This window comes from Acipenser ruthenus, unplaced genomic scaffold (genome assembly GCF_902713425.1).
Source record: "Acipenser ruthenus unplaced genomic scaffold, fAciRut3.2 maternal haplotype, whole genome shotgun sequence".
NCBI classification, from domain to species: domain Eukaryota; kingdom Metazoa; phylum Chordata; class Actinopteri; order Acipenseriformes; family Acipenseridae; genus Acipenser; species Acipenser ruthenus.
Genome location: NW_026708221.1, coordinates 50,290 through 67,818, shown reverse-complemented (window position 1 = coordinate 67,818; position 17,529 = coordinate 50,290). Strand labels below are relative to the sequence as shown.

At 48.5% G+C, this 17,529-nt stretch overlaps 2 protein-coding genes across 4 annotated transcripts in view; one reads left to right on the top strand and one right to left on the bottom strand.

The window, feature by feature from the left end:
- LOC117395626 (E3 ubiquitin-protein ligase RNF115) overlaps window positions 1-6,567 on the bottom strand; it is a 17,344-nt gene extending 10,777 nt beyond the window's left edge. Inside the window, exons 1-2 of one of the 2 annotated variants that reach the window (XM_059020357.1) lie at window positions 6,484-6,567; window positions 5,417-5,678 (exon numbers count right to left, since the gene is read on the bottom strand). In XM_059020357.1, coding sequence (XP_058876340.1) covers window positions 5,417-5,494 — 78 coding nt within the window. In that variant the 5' untranslated portion in view covers window positions 5,495-5,678; window positions 6,484-6,567. Of the gene's footprint in view, window positions 1-5,416; window positions 5,688-6,483 lie in introns of those variants that run through there. The other variant, XM_059020358.1, reaches the window with a different exon arrangement.
- Window positions 5,418-17,529, top strand: LOC117968856 (DNA-directed RNA polymerase III subunit RPC3-like). Of its 2 annotated transcripts, none has more exons than XM_059020356.1 (15): window positions 5,418-5,609; window positions 7,865-8,013; window positions 9,000-9,255; window positions 10,514-10,699; window positions 10,862-10,947; window positions 11,255-11,359; window positions 11,576-11,668; window positions 12,698-12,778; window positions 13,466-13,517; window positions 13,825-13,885; window positions 14,465-14,615; window positions 15,519-15,620; window positions 15,955-16,004; window positions 16,136-16,285; window positions 16,565-17,529. In XM_059020356.1, the coding sequence occupies exons 1-15, from the start codon at window positions 5,465-5,467 to the stop codon at window positions 16,644-16,646; spliced, it is 1,749 nt and encodes a 582-aa protein (XP_058876339.1). In that variant the 5' UTR covers window positions 5,418-5,464; the 3' UTR covers window positions 16,647-17,529. The 2 variants fall into 2 exon arrangements, with proteins under 2 accessions (XP_058876339.1, XP_058876338.1); XM_059020355.1 differs by lacking the exon at window positions 5,418-5,609 and adding an exon at window positions 6,620-6,718 and having other exon boundaries at window positions 7,849-8,013.

Here is a 17,529-nt window from a genome sequence, read left to right as displayed (position 1 = left end):
GTCTCCGTCTCTTTCTCTCTGTCTCCGTCTCTTTCTCTCTGTCTCCGTCTCTTTCTCTCTGTCTCCGTCTCTTTCTCTCTGTCTCCGTCTCTTTCTCTCTGTCTCCGTCTCTTTCTCTCTGTCTCCGTCTCTCTGCTGACCAGCGAAGGTGTGTGTTCCTAGTCATCTCCTCTCTAAGCCCTGAGCAAACAGCGTGCAGTCTCTGAGCTCATAGCAAAATCCTTTACCTCTGAGCACACAGCAGAATCCTTCTCTCTCTGGGCAAACACCTCTAGTGCCTTCATCAGTGTTATTGAAACTAAACTGAGTCAAGCAGACCAGCGTTTGGGCTCCAGTGCCTTCATCAGTGTTATTGAAACTAAACCGAGTCAAGCAGACCAGCGTTTGGGCTCTAGTGCCTTCATCAGTGTTATTGAAACTAAACTGAGTCAAGCAGACCAGCGTTTGGGCTCTAGTGCCTTCATCAGTGTTATTGAAACTAAACTGAGTCAAGCAGACCAGCGTTTGGGCTCCAGTGCCTTCATCAGTGTTATTGAAACTAAACTGAGTCAAGCAGACCAGCGTTTGGGCTCTAGTGCCTTCATCAGTGTTATTGAAACTAAACTGAGTCAAGCAGACCAGCGTTTGGGCTCTAGCGCCTTCATCAGGGTTATTGAAACTAAACTGAGTCAAGCAGACCAGCGTTTGGGCTCTAGCGCCTTCATCAGGGTTATTGAGGTGAAACCGAGTCAGTAAGCACACTGAAAAAGGAAGGCATTTGACAAAGCGTGCGTCTGCCAGCCTCTCTTCCTCTGCTCTAACACCAGGCAGAACAGGAGAAGGCTGTTCAGAGAGAGAGACCTCAGTTCCACTGCCTGTCCCTGGTATAGCTGGGCTGGCCGGTCTGAGAGAGGTGTAGCTGGTTGCGTTTCCATCGACGCTCAGCCTGTGCAGCACAGAAGCACGACGATGAAAGGTGTGCACTAAAGAGACAAACTCCACTCCAGGTTTTGCAAAGAGCCTTTAAGTTAGCTGTACCAAAACGTACAGGCAGTGTTAAGTTAGGCTCACATTAAATGCTGGACTGGTTCAAACAGCTATGCAATGGGAGTCTTAAAACCGCTGCAGAACGACTTTGCTAAAATGAAGGTAAATGCGAACCAATAGATAGTTACTAAAGTAGGCTTAATTTAAGAAAAAAAAAAAGTTTCAGCAATCAAACAACATGTCCGTTACACGTTTATATATAGAATGAAATTAATAATTCAGTCTAAAAATGATTTCATCTGGGCATCACAGGAATACAAGGGTAGTGATCCTTAGACAAGAGCACACAGAATCAGAATGCAGTTTGTAACCAGCGCCATGGCAACCGTGACATCACAGAGAACTGGTCAATTGAATCCTTAACATCTCTTCTGAGCACGCTCTGTGATAATGGAGTCCGCACAGGGGCGAAGAACTCAAGCTGTGTTGCCAAGGCTTTCATAGAAACAGCATCAAAGAAACTCACACTAGCCCTGCTGCACCCAGTCCTGGGGTTCAGAACTCCCCTCAATGAAGTCTATTATAATTAATATTGAAATGATCAGGAGCCAGGAGTTTGAGCAGGGTTAGAAACTCACACTAGCCCTGCTGCTGCTGCTGCACCCAGTCCTGGGGTTCAGAACTCCCCTCAATGAAGTCTAGTATTATTAATATTGAAATGATCAGGAGTCAGGAGTTTGAGCAGGGTTAGAAACTCAAACTAGCCCTGCTGCTGCTGCTGCTGCTGCTGCAACCAGTCCTGGGGTTCAGAGCTCCCTTCAATGAAGTCTATTATTATTAATATTGAAATGATCAGGAGCCAGGAGTTTGAGCAGGGTTACAAACTCACACTAGCCCTGCTGCTGCTGCACCCAGTCCTGGGGTTCAGAGCTCCCCCCAATGAAGTCTATTATTATTAATATTGAAATGATCAGGAGTCAGGAGTTTGAGCAGGGTTAGAAACTCACACTAGCCCTGCTGCTGCTGCTGCACCCAGTCCTGGGGTTCAGAACTCCCCTCAATGAAGTCTAGTATTATTAATATTGAAATGATCAGGAGTCAGGAGTTTGAGCAGGGTTAGAAACTCACACTAGCCCTGCTGCTGCTGCTGCACCCAGTCCTGGGGTTCAGAACTCCCCTCAATGAAGTCTATTATAATTAATATTGAAATGATCAGGAGCCAGGAGTTTGAGCAGGGTTAGAAACTCACACTAGCCCTGCTGCTGCTGCTGCACCCAGTCCTGGGGTTCAGAACTCCCCTCAATGAAGTCTAGTATTATTAATATTGAAATGATCAGGAGTCAGGAGTTTGAGCAGGGTTAGAAACTCAAACTAGCCCTGCTGCTGCTGCTGCTGCTGCTGCAACCAGTCCTGGGGTTCAGAGCTCCCTTCAATGAAGTCTATTATTATTAATATTGAAATGATCAGGAGCCAGGAGTTTGAGCAGGGTTACAAACTCACACTAGCCCTGCTGCTGCTGCACCCAGTCCTGGGGTTCAGAGCTCCCCCCAATGAAGTCTATTATTATTAATATTGAAATGATCAGGAGTCAGGAGTTTGAGCAGGGTTAGAAACTCAAACTAGCCCTGCTGCTGCTGCTGCTGCTGCACCCAGTCCCGGGGTTCAGAGCTCCCCTCAATGAAGTCTATTATTATTAATATTGAAATGATCAGGAGTCAGGAGTTTGAGCAGGGTTAGAAACTCACACTAGCCCTGCTGCTGCTGCTGCTGCTGCTGCTGCAACCAGTCCTGGGGTTCAGAGCTCCCCTCAATGAAGTCTATTATAATTAATATTGAAATGATCAGGAGCCAGGAGTTTGAGCAGGGTTAGAAACTCAAACTAGCCCTGCTGCTGCTGCTGCACCCAGTCCTGGGGTTCAGAACTCCCCTCAATGAAGTCTAGTATTATTAATATTGAAATGATCAGGAGTCAGGAGTTTGAGCAGGGTTAGAAACTCAAACTAGCCCTGCTGCTGCTGCTGCTGCTGCTGCAACCAGTCCTGGGGTTCAGAGCTCCCTTCAATGAAGTCTATTATTATTAATATTGAAATGATCAGGAGCCAGGAGTTTGAGCAGGGTTAGAAACTCACACTAGCCCTGCTGCTGCTGCTGCACCCAGTCCTGGGGTTCAGAACTCCCCTCAATGAAGTCTAGTATTATTAATATTGAAATGATCAGGAGTCAGGAGTTTGAGCAGGGTTAGAAACTCACACTAGCCCTGCTGCTGCTGCTGCACCCAGTCCTGGGGTTCAGAACTCCCCTCAATGAAGTCTATTATAATTAATATTGAAATGATCAGGAGCCAGGAGTTTGAGCAGGGTTAGAAACTCACACTAGCCCTGCTGCTGCTGCTGCACCCAGTCCTGGGGTTCAGAACTCCCCTCAATGAAGTCTAGTATTATTAATATTGAAATGATCAGGAGTCAGGAGTTTGAGCAGGGTTAGAAACTCAAACTAGCCCTGCTGCTGCTGCTGCTGCTGCTGCAACCAGTCCTGGGGTTCAGAGCTCCCTTCAATGAAGTCTATTATTATTAATATTGAAATGATCAGGAGCCAGGAGTTTGAGCAGGGTTACAAACTCACACTAGCCCTGCTGCTGCTGCACCCAGTCCTGGGGTTCAGAGCTCCCCCCAATGAAGTCTATTATTATTAATATTGAAATGATCAGGAGTCAGGAGTTTGAGCAGGGTTAGAAACTCAAACTAGCCCTGCTGCTGCTGCTGCTGCTGCACCCAGTCCCGGGGTTCAGAGCTCCCCTCAATGAAGTCTATTATTATTAATATTGAAATGATCAGGAGTCAGGAGTTTGAGCAGGGTTAGAAACTCACACTAGCCCTGCTGCTGCTGCTGCTGCTGCTGCTGCAACCAGTCCTGGGGTTCAGAGCTCCCCTCAATGAAGTCTATTATTATTAATATTGAAATGATCAGGAGCCAGGAGTTTGAGCAGGGTTAGAAACTCACACTAGCCCTGCTGCTGCTGCTGCTGCACCCAGTCCTGGGGTTCAGAGCTCCCCTCAATGAAGTCTATATTACAAAGCAGGTAGTATAGTGTATATTATCGAGACCATTTCTTATGAAAACAAATAAATAATGCAACTTTCTGGTATCTGTATGGTAGGTTTCCATTCTGCGAAAGTTCAATTCTCTCCTTTCTAGTATTTAACGATGCACTTTTTCAGTACAGCATCTATGAACAATAGCTGAAGACGACATTAACCTCGTTTCTAAATCGCATCCCGCACGATGCTACACCCGGAATGCAGAAACTAGCTATCGCAGAGTGCCTTGCTTCTGTAAATATCAGAAATCAATCACCAGACAGATACACAGCAAAACCAAACGAGTTCCTTAAACTGTGGGACCCATTTATAAATGAAGTTAAAATAGATGTATGCGATTGCATATTACTCTCCACTTATTACAGTGACTTTAAACAGTGTCGTAATATCGGTTATCATATGATTCCTGTTAATAATTATCAGTGAAGGTATGGGTTTAGATTTTTACACGTATGAATTATACAATGATATAGTGTGCATTATAAGATTGCGTGTATAGTGTTTAAAAAAAATGTAATAAACATGAATTAAATAGAATCAATCGTAATTGTGTACATAAATAAAATCACTCCATGACAACAACGATCGACCCCTAAAATCACACGATATTTAAACTAGCACGATATTTAAAACGCTCCGGTCGTGGGAAAAATAGATCAGTGTCATATTCGTTATTAGTAAGATATTATTGCGTTTACATGAGCGTTATAAAGGGCAGCAGTGTGGAGTAGTGGTTAGGGCTCTGGACTCTTGACCGGAGGGTTGTGGGTTCAATCCCAGGTGGGGGGACGCTGCTGCTGTACCCTTGAGCAAGGTACTTTACCTAGATTGCTCCAGTAAAAAACCAACTGTATAAATGGGTAATTGTATGTAAAAAATAATGTGATATCTGTATAATGTGAAATAATGTATAATGTGATATCTTGTAGTAATTGTAAGTCGCCCTGGATAAGGGCGTCTGCTAAGAAATAAATAATAATAATAATAATAATAATAAACATGACAAAATACAAACCCACTTCCTTTACCTGGGAATTTGATAAACACAAAACAACAGCGCGACCCCCACCCCCCTCCTCCAAAACGACAATAACAAACGTCCCGATTCGATTTCCCTCTCTTACACCGATTAAAAAAGCAGCTACGATTCCTTTAACGTTTTAATCAAATACGTCCTTTATGGTTTCGGTTTTATTTTTACTACATGAAACCAAAAACGATCCCAGAAACTAAAACAGGGCCCGTCAACAAACACCAATGTCAACCAGAGCGCCGGGCTCGCTTCCCGGAGGCATCCCCTTACCCGCACTCGGGTCCCAGGTCAGCGGCGGCGGCGGTCTCGGGGTACTTACCGGCAGTTTGGGGTTCACTTCACCCTTACAGCAGTGACAGAAGAAGCGATGTTGAGAAACCGCGGCAGCCTCCGCCATTTTTTCCCTGACTCCGGGACAAACAGTGACGTCCGTCCTCCCACTCGCGGAAAGAGAGGGTCCGCCACTACCCCGGCATGCAACACAGTCTCGTTGCAACTCCGAAAACTGCCGAGTCCAAAACGAACCGAGTCGTCAACCGTACCGGAATGAGAGTGGCTGGCGTCAAAGCGACCACCTGAAACTGTGTAATCTGTTACATAGACCGCTTTTTACAACATTAAAAATTACTTATAATAATAATAATAATAATTATTATTATTATTATTATTATTATTATTATTAAGAATAAGAATAATGATGAACTCAACATAAAACTAAAAAGAATGATAAAAAACACACAATTGCAAATATATATATATATATATATATATATATATATATATATATATATATATTAGCTCAAAGAGCCAGCTGTATATATATATATATTTAGCTCAAAGAGCCAGCTGCCCATCGTTTCGATATGTTGTTCATATCTATCTCAAGGGAGCCTGTGTTTGAATCCAAACATTGGAGGTATTTATAGGTTTTTGACGGCATGAAAACTACTTGTTATTGTTTACATTCAAATCCATGATTTATTCTTACATGATGTCATGGTGTTCTATATATTGTGACATCATTTTTACTTCTATCTTTGAATCTGTATTAATTCTAATTAACACTACTTTATATAAACTTATATTTTTATTATATCATCATATAAGAATAAATCATGGATTTGAATGTAAACAATAACAAGTAGTTCACGCCGTCAAAAACCTATAAATACCTCCAATGTTTTGATTCAAACACAGGCTACCTTGAGATAGATATGTACAACATATCGAAACGATGGGCAGCTGGCTCTTGGAGCTAATTTATATATATATATATATATATATATATATATATATATATATATATATATATATATATATATATATATATATATATATATATATATATATCAAGTTAAAAAGGCTAAACTATAAAAATGTGCTTACCATAGACACATATAAATAAATTACTATCAATTCATTACAGCGTATAGAGAGCTCTGTGCGTCACGATGGAATGAAAACGCCGCCATCTTTGTAAGGTCCGATTCTACTGACGTAGCGGCATCCATCTTTGTGCGGGGCGCGGTGACACCAGACCGGAACAAGCTTCACGTGTGGAGTCAAAGAGTGGAGAGCTTTTCCACGCTCAAGAATACATGATCTCGAATTCTGTGCAACGGTAAAATATATATTCATTTATCCATTTGCTGAATGTATATAGTTTGTTTTATACACAACGTCCTTTTTCTGTGCTGCACTGAAAAAGAAAGCATGCCGAATATGTTTTGTTTATTATATTGGTATGCAAAAAGTATTGCTTGCAAATTACTATTTGCGAGTACTCGAGATTAGTTGTTGTTGTTTTAGTATTGGCTTTTATTGTTTCGTATTCAGTCACTTAGTTTTTTGTTCTGTTTATATTCACCATGGCAGTCAAGTGTCGCCGCTGTTGCGAGGAAGCTCGTTTTAACAGAGTGCTGCTCGTTGCAATTTTAATGTGTCGGAATTGATTAAAAAGTGAATTGGGAGTTGATTTTTAAAAAGGAGTTGGCTATGAAGCTCAACACATAGAAAATGGAGACACTTTATCATCAAACACCCAAGAAATGGATCATATTTAGAGCTTCACTTTCTCAATTTACATCGACGCGTCGTAAGAGCATCCGAAGGGCTGCGTTTGCAGGATTATTAACAGTTCCATTTAGACTTCCGCGGTGAACAAAATCAGTTACCATAACAATATAGTTAAAGACAAAATTAAATTAACAGGTAGATGACAGTTAAAAATGGTCCAAAAAATTAGCCTGTCCTCAAATGGGAATAGTGAGACTTGCTGGGTTTATTGTGACCTGGTGTGCATTTCTATTCATGATAGTGATAATTATTATTATTATTAGTTTATTTAGCAGACTTACAGAGACTAGGGTGTGTGAACTATGCATCAGCTGCAGAGTCACTTACAACTACGTCTCACCCGAAAGACGGAGCACAAGGAGGTTAAGTGACTTGCTCAGGGTCACACAATGAGTCAGTGGCTGGGGTGGGATTTGAACCGGGGACCTCCTGGTTACAAGCCCTTTTCTTTAACCACTGGACCACACAGCCTCCTATAATCTAGTGATCTCAAATGCAACCGTGTTTTCGTACGGTAAGCCAGTGTAAGAGAGTAAAAGCCAGAGAGAGGTGTTAAATCTAGTGTCATTCGTGTAAAATAATTGCTCTTTTAAAGAAAGCTCCAAAAAATGACTGCTCAAAAGAGGACAGTGGGTTCATGACAATACCTGTGTGTGTGTGTTCGTTCTCTCCCAGTCCCTGGATCCTGAAGAGATGACTCTGGAAGAGTCAAACCTGTGCTCCCTGCTCCTGAGGGAACACTTTGGGGAAGTCGTGGACCGAGTCGGAACCCACCTCATCCGGACCGGGGCTCAGCCTCTGAGAATGATGGCGCACGACACCGGGACCCCGCTAGACCTGGTAAAGACGCGCACTCAGATGTGCTAAAGCCTTGCACTCTGACCAGGGATGGGAATCAGACTCCCATTGCAGAGCAGTGTCACCCACTCCAGGTTTTACTAGGAGCTTGATTAGCGACAGGGTGTATAGGTAATAACAAGCACAGGTGCGTCTGATTAAACTCCTAGTAAAACCAGGAATGGATCAAGCTGCAATGCAATTGGGGTCTTATTCAGGAATGGAAATAAGACTCTTACTGCATAGCAGAATTTACTTTAGGGAGTTATAAATGCATGGAATAGCCAACCAGTTGAAGTAGCAGGATCTAAAACACTGAACTAAAAGAAAATTGATTCTGTGCTTTGAAATCTGCCAGTAGGGGAGAATGGTGCTAATGTGATGGGCTGAATGGACTTTTCTCATTCTCAAACTTTGTTCTGAGGCTCGCTGGTCCAGTGGTTAAAGAGGTTCTCGTTTCAAATCCCAGCTCAGCCACTGACTCCCTGTGTGTGTGTGTGTGTGTGTGTGACCCTGAGCAAGTCACTTCACCTCCTTGTGCTCCGTCCTTCGGATGAGACGTCAAACAAACGAGGTCCTATTGGAAGTGACTCTGCAGCAGCAGCAGTTGATGAAGCATAGCTCAACCCCCCAACTATTGGGGTAAAAGTGTCTGCTAACTGACTATTAATAGCAGTGTGGAGTAGTAGTTAGGGCTCTGAACTCTTGACCGGAGGGTCGTGGGTTCAATCCCAGGTGGGGGACACTGCTGCTGTACCCTTGAGCAAGGTACTTTACCTAGATTGCTCCAGTAAAAACCCAACCATATAAATGGGGAATTGTATGTAAAAATAATGTGATATCTTGTAACAATTGTAAGTCGCCCTGGATAAGGGCGTCTGCTAAGAAATAAATAATAATAATAATAATAATAATAATAATAATAATAATAATAATTATTACTATTGTTGTTGTTGTTTATGGTCTCACCTCTCTGGCGCCCCCCTCAGGTGAAGAAGGCCCTGTGCGTGCTGATCCAGCACAGCCTGGCCTGGTTCCGGGTGAGCCGGCGTGGGCAGGTGGAGTACGAGGCGGATTGCACCCGGGTCCTGCGGCTCCAGCGCTACCCGCGGTACATCTACACGGCGAAGACGCTGTACGGAGACACCGGCGAGCTGGCCGTGGAGGAGCTGCTGCAGCATGGGAAGATGAGCATGAGCAGAGTGGTGAGGAGGGTGGCAGACCGGCTCACTGACTCCATGGAGGGTGAGGAGAGAGAGAGGGTGTGTGTGTGTGTGTGTGTGTGTGTGTGTGTGTGTGTGTGTGTGTGTGTGTGTGTGTGTGTGTGTGTGGTGAGGAGGGTGGCAGACCGGCTCACTGACTCCATGGAGGGTGAGGAGAGAGAGAGGGTGTGTGTGTGTGTGGGTGTGTGTGTGTGTGTGTGTGTGTGTGTGTGGTGAGGAGGGTGGCAGACCGGCTCACTGACTCCATGGAGGGTGAGGAGAGAGAGAGGGTGTGTGTGTGTGTGTGTGTGTGTGTGTGTGTGTGGTGAGGAGGGTGGCAGACCGGCTCACTGACTCCATGGAGGGTGAGGAGAGAGAGAGGGTGTGTGTGTGTGTGTGTGTGTGTGTGTGTGTGTGGTGAGGAGGGTAGCAGACCGGCTCACTGACTCCATGGAGGGTGAGGAGAGAGAGAGGGTGTGTGTGTGTGTGTGTGTGTGTGTGTGTGTGTGTGTGTGTGTGTGTGTGTGGTGAGGAGGGTGGCAGACCGGCTCACTGACTCCATGGAGGGTGAGGAGAGAGAGAGGGTGTGTGTGTGTGTGTGTGTGTGTGTGTGTGTGTGTGTGTGGTGAGGAGGGTGGCAGACCGGCTCACTGACTCCATGGAGGGTGAGGAGAGAGGGGGTGTGTGTGTGTGTGTGTGTGTGTGTGTGTGTGTGTGTGTGTGTGTGTGTGTGTGTGTGGTGAGGAGGGTGGCAGACCGGCTCACTGACTCCATGGAGGGTGAGGAGAGAGGGGGTGTGTGTGTGTGTGTGTGTGTGTGTGTGTGTGTGTGTGTGTGTGTGTGTGTGTGTGTGTGGTGAGGAGGGTGGCAGACCGGCTCACTGACTCCATGGAGGGTGAGGAGAGAGAGAGGGTGGGTGTGTGTGTATAGTGACTGTGTATATTGTCTGTGTATATTGTCTGACTGTGTATATTGTCTGTATAGTGACTGACTGTGTATAGTGTCTGTGTATAGTGTCTGTGTATAGCGACTATGTATATTGTCTGACTGTGTATAATGTCTGTGTGTAGTGTCTGTGTATAGCGACTATGTATATTGTCTGACTGTGTATAGTGTCTGTGTATAGTGTCTGTGTATAGCGACTATGTATATTGTCTGACTGTGTATAGTGTCTGTGTGTAGTGTCTGTGTATAGCGACTATGTATATTGTCTGACTGTGTATAGTGTCTGTGTATAGTGTCTGTGTATAGTGCCTGTTTTATTGCCTCACTCTCTCCCCCTGCGCTCCTCTCTGTTGCAGAGGGGAAGTCGATGGAGCACAGCGAGGTTGCGAACACGTTCACCAAGCTGGTGGAGACGCACTTCCTGCAGCGCTGCCCCCTGGTGTCGGAGGCTGAGAAGAGCGAGGGGGCGAGACCCCAGCCTGCTCCCACCCTGCAGGAGCCGACCAATGACATGTACACCCTGCCCGAGGTCAACCTGGCCGGTGAGAGAGAGCGAGAGCACTGGACACAGCGGACGTGTGTTACAGAACATAACACCACCTTTGTATTTGAATTGCAGACTAGTTTAAGTTCTGGATGAATTGCCAGCAGGATTCTGTTTCTAACAGTGTTGTGTTGTGTTGTGTTGTCGTTGTTGTTTGCAGGGCGAGGGAAACGCAGGAGGTCTGTCGATGACACAGAGGGGGAATCCAAAAGCAAGAGATCCCGACTTGACCCCCAGGACACAGAGGTGGGGGCTGGAGGGGAGGGGAGAGGGCGAGGGAGAGGGAGAGGGAGAGGGAGAGGGAGCTTAATTTATCACAGAGCCCAGTGACTGTGTGGAGCTCAGTGCGGTTGGAGAGTCTGTAAGCCAGTTCGACCTCCTTTCTCGATTTCAGCTAGTTTTCTTTTCCAATGACCTTGCGGTCAGAGGCTTGAGCATTCAATCTGAATTCTTGCACTTTGTTGTGACTCCCCACCCTCCTCTCCCCTCGCCTCCACCCGTCTCCCCTTCTCATCTCTCCTCCGTTGCTCCCCCCCCCTCTCTCTCCATGCAGCCCGCGCTGGATGACGGTATTTACTGGCAGGTGAACTTGGAGAGGTTTCACCAGCACTTCCGAGACCAGGCCATCATAGCAGCGGTGGCCAGCAAACTGGACCAGGTGAGAGGGTGAGGGTGTAGGGTGTAGGGTGTAGGGGCAAAAGAGAGAGGAGGGGGGTGAAGTGATAAAGGGAATGGCGGTGGATTGGAGTGTCGTGACGGAGAGGAGGGTTAGCAGGGGAGATGGTTCAGACGTTGAAGGGTCGAGGGTTGGGTAGCGTTTCTCTCGAGCAGGAAGGATCTCGCTGAGCCCTGTGCTTGTGTCCCCCCGGCGCAGACGAGCAGCGAGATCGTGCGCACCATGCTGAGGATGAGCGAGGTGACCACCACACCCGGAGCAGCACACACGCAGCCGCTGTCATCCAACGAGGTGAGAGAGACACACACACACGCAGCCGCTGTCATCCAACGAGGTGAGAGAGACACACACACACGCAGCCACTGTCATCCAACGAGGTGAGAGAGACACGCGCGCACACACACACACAGCCGCTGTCATCCAACGAGGTGAGAGAGACGCACACACACGCAGCCGCTGTCATCCAACGAGGTGAGAGAGACGCACACACACACACACACGCAGCCACTGTCATCCAACGAGGTGAGAGAGACGCACACACACGCAGCCGCTGTCATCCAACGAGGTGAGAGAGACGCACACACACACGCAGCCACTGTCATCCAACGAGGTGAGAGAGACGCACACACACACACACACGCAGCCACTGTCATCCAACGAGGTGAGAGAGACGCACACACACGCAGCCGCTGTCATCCAACGAGGTGAGAGAGACGCACACACACACGCAGCCACTGTCATCCAACGAGGTGAGAGAGACGCACACACACACACACACGCAGCCACTGTCATCCAACGAGGTGAGAGAGACGCACACACACACGCAGCCGCTGTCATCCAACGAGGTGAGAGACACACACAAACACACACACACACGCAGCCGCTGTCATCCAACGAGGTGAGAGAGACACACACACACACGCAGCCACTGTCATCCAACGAGGTGAGAGACACACACAAACACACACACACACACGCAGCCGCTGTCATCCAACGAGGTGAGAGAGACGCGCGCGCACACACACGCACGCAGCCGCTGTCATCCAACGAGGTGAGAGAGACGCACACACACACACACGCAGCCGCTGTCATCCAACGAGATGAGAGAGACACACACACACACATTACATGCACAGGCTAGTCACGCACACACTACACGCTTCAGACACGCACAGTCCGCATCAACACAATAATGCAGTTACACTACGAATGAGCCCGCTGTGTCCGGTCGTGTGTGATTCTGTACAGTGACCCTGATTGCGTGTGATCCTGTGTATCTGATTGGGGTTCTGTGTAATCCTGTGCGTTTTGTGTTTTCAGATTTTCCGCGCGTTGCCGGCCGGCTACAGCATCTCCAAACCGGTTTTGGACCAGTACCTGTCCCTGCTGGCTGATGACCCGGTGAGACCCGCTAGCGCGCTGATAGCACGCTGCTCAATATTTCTTTCTTTCTTAGCAGACGCCCTTATCCAGGGCGACTTACAATTGTTACAAGATATCACATTATTTTTACATACAATTACCCATTTATACAGTTGGGTTTTTACTGGAGCAATCTAGGTAAAGTACCTTGCTCAAGGGTACAGCAGCAGTGTCCCCCCCCACCTGGGATTGAACCCACGACCCTCCGGTCAAGAGTCCAGAGCCCCTAACCGCTACTCCACACTGCTGCACACTGAACTTCTAGTGCTTGCTGGGTCAAATAAAAGCCCCACAAGAAAGGAAACTGACAAAACTAAAATAAATCACAAATAAAGGGTACCTGTGGCCTTACACAAATCTTTTTTTGAGAAGTCTGTTTCAAAACCTCAGTCTCGTTCACTCTTAAGCGGCTGCAGTAGGCTGTGGTGGCAGTGCGTTGCACTACACTCTAGACGAGATCATCGCTGACTCACTGTTTTCAGTAGCCAACGCTTTTTGAATACGTTTGGAAATCAGAAACGGAATTGAAACGGGACAGCGCTGATACGCACGCACGCACACACACACACTCGCTCTCCAGTGTGCTGGATGGGACATCCCGTTGGTCTGTTTTTGGGTCCCCGCCCCCCCCGCTGACTGTGCTGTTCTGTGCTTTGTCTTTCCCAGATGGAGTTTGTCGGAAAGTCGGGGGACAGTGGAGGAGGCATGTTCGTCATCAGTATCCTTCAGTATTGAGCGACACGAAAAGACTCTTATTGCACAGCAGCGTCGCCCGTTCCAGGTTTTACTACCAGCTTGATCAGCCCCAGTGTGTCTAGGTAACAAGCTCAGGTGTGTCTGATTATTAAACTTGCTGTAACACCAGGAACGGATCACGCTGCTATGCAATGGGTGCATCCAAGGGGTGCGTGTGGGCATTGAACGACCGATCGGACCCGGTGCAGAACCCGGGGTTGGGGCGCTGCAGTAGTTTTGGGGCGGCTCAGTCAGTGTGGTGCTGCTCGGTTCCTTAGCCAGCCTCTCAGATCTACACAAGGCCCTCGCCTGCCTGGCCAAGGCAGCACTGGAGTCCGTGGTGCAGGAGAGGTGAGAGCAGGATCCCACTACACAACGCACTGCATTCTAACAGGGACTGGGCGAGCGGTCCTTGGCGCTGCCTTTTCAATGGGATCAGCCGAGATATGTTTTAAAAAAATATGTGATATGTGCAGGAGCTTTTTAAGACTGGACCTAGTAATGGCACTGCCACCTCTCTCTCTCTCTCTCTCTGTCTCTCTCTCTCTCATCCTTCTCTCTTTTCTTTCTCCCTCACTCTCTTTATTCCCCTCTCACCTTTCTCTGCCCTCTCCACCCCCCTCACCTCTCTTTATTCGTCCTTCCCCCTCCCCTCCACTCTCCTGTCCTATCCCCATCTCTCTCTTCATCCCTTCCCTCTTAACCCTGTACTCTCTTCTCCTCTCCTCATCCCTCTCCTTCCTGTCTTCATCCCCTTCTTCTCTCTCCTCCCTTTAATCCCCTCCTCTCCTTTGCTCTCTCACCCACACCCTCTCCTCTCTCCCTCTCCCTCTTTATCCCCCTCTCCTCCCTCTCTATGCCTCTCCACTCTCCTCCCTCTCCCCTTTTCCCTCCCTCCCCTCCCCTCTCTTTATCCCCCTCTCCTCTCAGGTTCGGCTCCCGCTCTGCTCGTATCTTCCGGCTGCTCCTGAGGAAGAGGCACTTGGAGCAGAAGCAGGTCGAGGATTTCGCCATGATCCCGGCAAAGGAGGCGAAAGACATGCTGTACACCATGCTGTCTGAGAACCTGGTCTCATTACAGGTACAGTACCCCTGTGTGTGTCTGTCCTGAGCAGCATCACAGCGATAGACATGCTGTCTGAGAACCTGGTCTCCTTACAGGTACAGTACCCCTGTGTGTGTCTGTCCCGAGCAGCATCACAGCGATAGACATGCTGTCTGAGAACCTGGTCTCCTTACAGGTACAGTACCCCCCTGTGTGTGTCTGTCCTGAGCAGCATCGCAGCGATAGACATGCTGTCTGAGAACCTGGTCTCTCTACAGGTACAGTACCCCTGTGTGTGTCTGTCCCGAGCAGCATCGCAGCGATAGACATGCTGTCTGAGAACCTGGTCTCCTTACAGGTACAGTACCCCCCTGTGTGTGTCTGTCCTGAGCAGCATCGCAGCGATAGACATGCTGTCTGAGAACCTGGTCTCTCTACAGGTACAGTACCCCTGTGTGTGTCTGTCCCGAGCAGCATCGCAGCGATAGACATGCTGTCTGAGAACCTGGTCTCCTTACAGGTACAGTACCCCCCTGCGTGTGTCTGTCATGAGCAGCATCGCAGCGATAGACATGCTGTCTGAGAACCTGGTCTCCTTACAGGTACAGTACCTCCACTCTGTGTGTCTATCCTGAGCAGCATCGCAGCGATAGACATGCTGTCTGAGAACCTGGTCTCATTACAGGTACAGTACCTCCACTCTGTGTGTCTATCCTGAGCAGCATCGCAGCGATAGACATGCTGTCTGAGAACCTGGTCTCATTACAGGTACAGTACCTCCACTCTGTGTGTCTGTCCCGAGCAGCATCGCAGCGATAGACATGCTGTGTGAAACAGACTCCTGTCTGTAGATGACTTCCAGTCTTCATTATATTCACAGCCACAGAAGACTCTTTTGAAAGTGTTTTGTTGGTTCTGTTTTCTCTCGTCTCCCTTCAGGAAATCCCCAAGACCCCGGACCACGCCCCCTCCAGAACCTTCTACCTGTACACGGTGAACCCCCTCCCCACCGCCAGACTGCTGCTGCAGCGCTGCTACAAGGTACCTCCCCTCCCCTCCCCTCCCCTCCCCTCCTGCTGCTGCAGCGCTGCTACAAGGTACCTCCCCTCCCCTCCCCTCCCCTCCTGCTGCTGCAGCGCTGCTACAAGGTACCTGCCCTCCCCCTCCCCCTCCCCTCCCCCCTGCCAGACTGCTGCTGCAGCGCTGCTACAAGGTACCTCCCCTCCCCTCCCCTCCCCTCCCCCCTGCCCTACCAGACTGCTGCTGCAGTGCCTCTACAAGGTACCTGCCCTCCCCTACCCAACACAACCCAACCCAACCCAACCCAACCCACCCCACTGTGTTCTTCATGGTCTTCTCTCTCTCTGTGTTTCAGACGGTGGCCAATCTGATCAAGAGACGTCATTACGAGACGAAAGAGAACAAGTAAGCCTGTCTCTGTGTGAGAGGGGAGGAGCGATTCACGATACTCCCTGTGTCTGACTCCCTGGTGTCTCTGTGTGTGTGTGTGAGAGGAGGAGCGATTCCCAATCCTCACTGTGTTTGACTCTCTGCAGGCGTCTCCTGGATAAGTCCCAGAGGATCGAAGCCATCATTGCCTCCATGCAGGTGACTGGAGCGGAGGAGACTCAGCTAGCGGAGATCGAGGAGATGATCACTGCGCCCGAGAGACAGCAGCTTCAGAAACTGAAGCAGGACGTCAACAAGTGAGTCCATCTGTCTGTACTTCTGTCTGTCTGCAGAGGTGATCAGTGCCCCAGAGAGACAACAACTTCAGACTGAAACATGACGTTAACTAGTGCGCCTGTCTGTCTGCGTACCTGTCTGTGTCCCCCGTCCGTCTCTATTCCTGCCTTGTCTGTCGGTCGACACAGTTTTACTTGTAAGCGCTTTTCAGATCCTAACGGGACGGTTCGTAAAGGTGGCTTTTAAGATGCCGCTGCAGCTTGAACCCGTGATGGATTTTCTTTTCCATCTCCCTGCAGACTCGACTCCAGCGAGAACCAGGTGGACGAGACCATCTTCCTGCTGGAGTCCTACATCAGCTCCACCCTGTCCCCTCACTGACTGGGAGAGAGTCCTACATCAGCTCCACCCTGTCCCCTCACTGACTGGGAGAGAGTCCTACATCAGCTCCGCCCTGTCCCCTCACTGACTGGGAGAGAGTCCTACATCAGCTCCGCCCTGTCCCCTCACTGACTGGGAGAGAGTCCTACATTAGCTCCGCCCTGTCCCCTCACTGACTTGGAGAGAGTCCTACATCAGCTCCACCCTGTCCCCTCACTGACTGGGAGAGAGTCCTACATCAGCTCCGCCCTGTCCCCTCACTGACTGGGAGAGAGTCCTACATTAGCTCCGCCCTGTCCCCTCACTGACTGGGAGAGAGATCTACAGCAGAGAAATTAAAATAAACTTAATAAATTCAATGACTGTCAAACTCCGGGACTGAGAATTACTAAAATAAACTTAAAATTCAATGACAAGATCTTTTTAACTTCCATTGAAGACGATGAGAAAGACTTGCAGTCTAAATGTTTGTCATTGAATTAAATTTTTGTCACGTTGGCTCTGGCGCCCCCGGAGGTTTAGGGAGGCAAAACCGCCAGGGACTGTTTCTCCTCATCGAGCTACAGCGGACCCTGCCAGCCCCGCCCCCCCAGCGAGCTCAGAGCGGACACCCGCAGGGCTTATCCTCCAGGGGGCAGTCACGTGCTGACCTCCGCTCTGGAGTTGCTGGGTGTGGAAGAGGAAGCTGGCTCGCTCGTGGGATCGGAGGACTCTCCCCGAACCTTCTCCTGAGCAGCTGTGCGAGGGGTTACTGAGGTGAGGGGAGGGAGTGTAATGGGACATTATAATTTAAGGGGAGGGGAGAGCCCTCTAAAGAAAAAAAATCTTATTCTTTCATGTTTACTGAGGACATAAACAGTTCAAATAAATAAGTCAAAGCAGA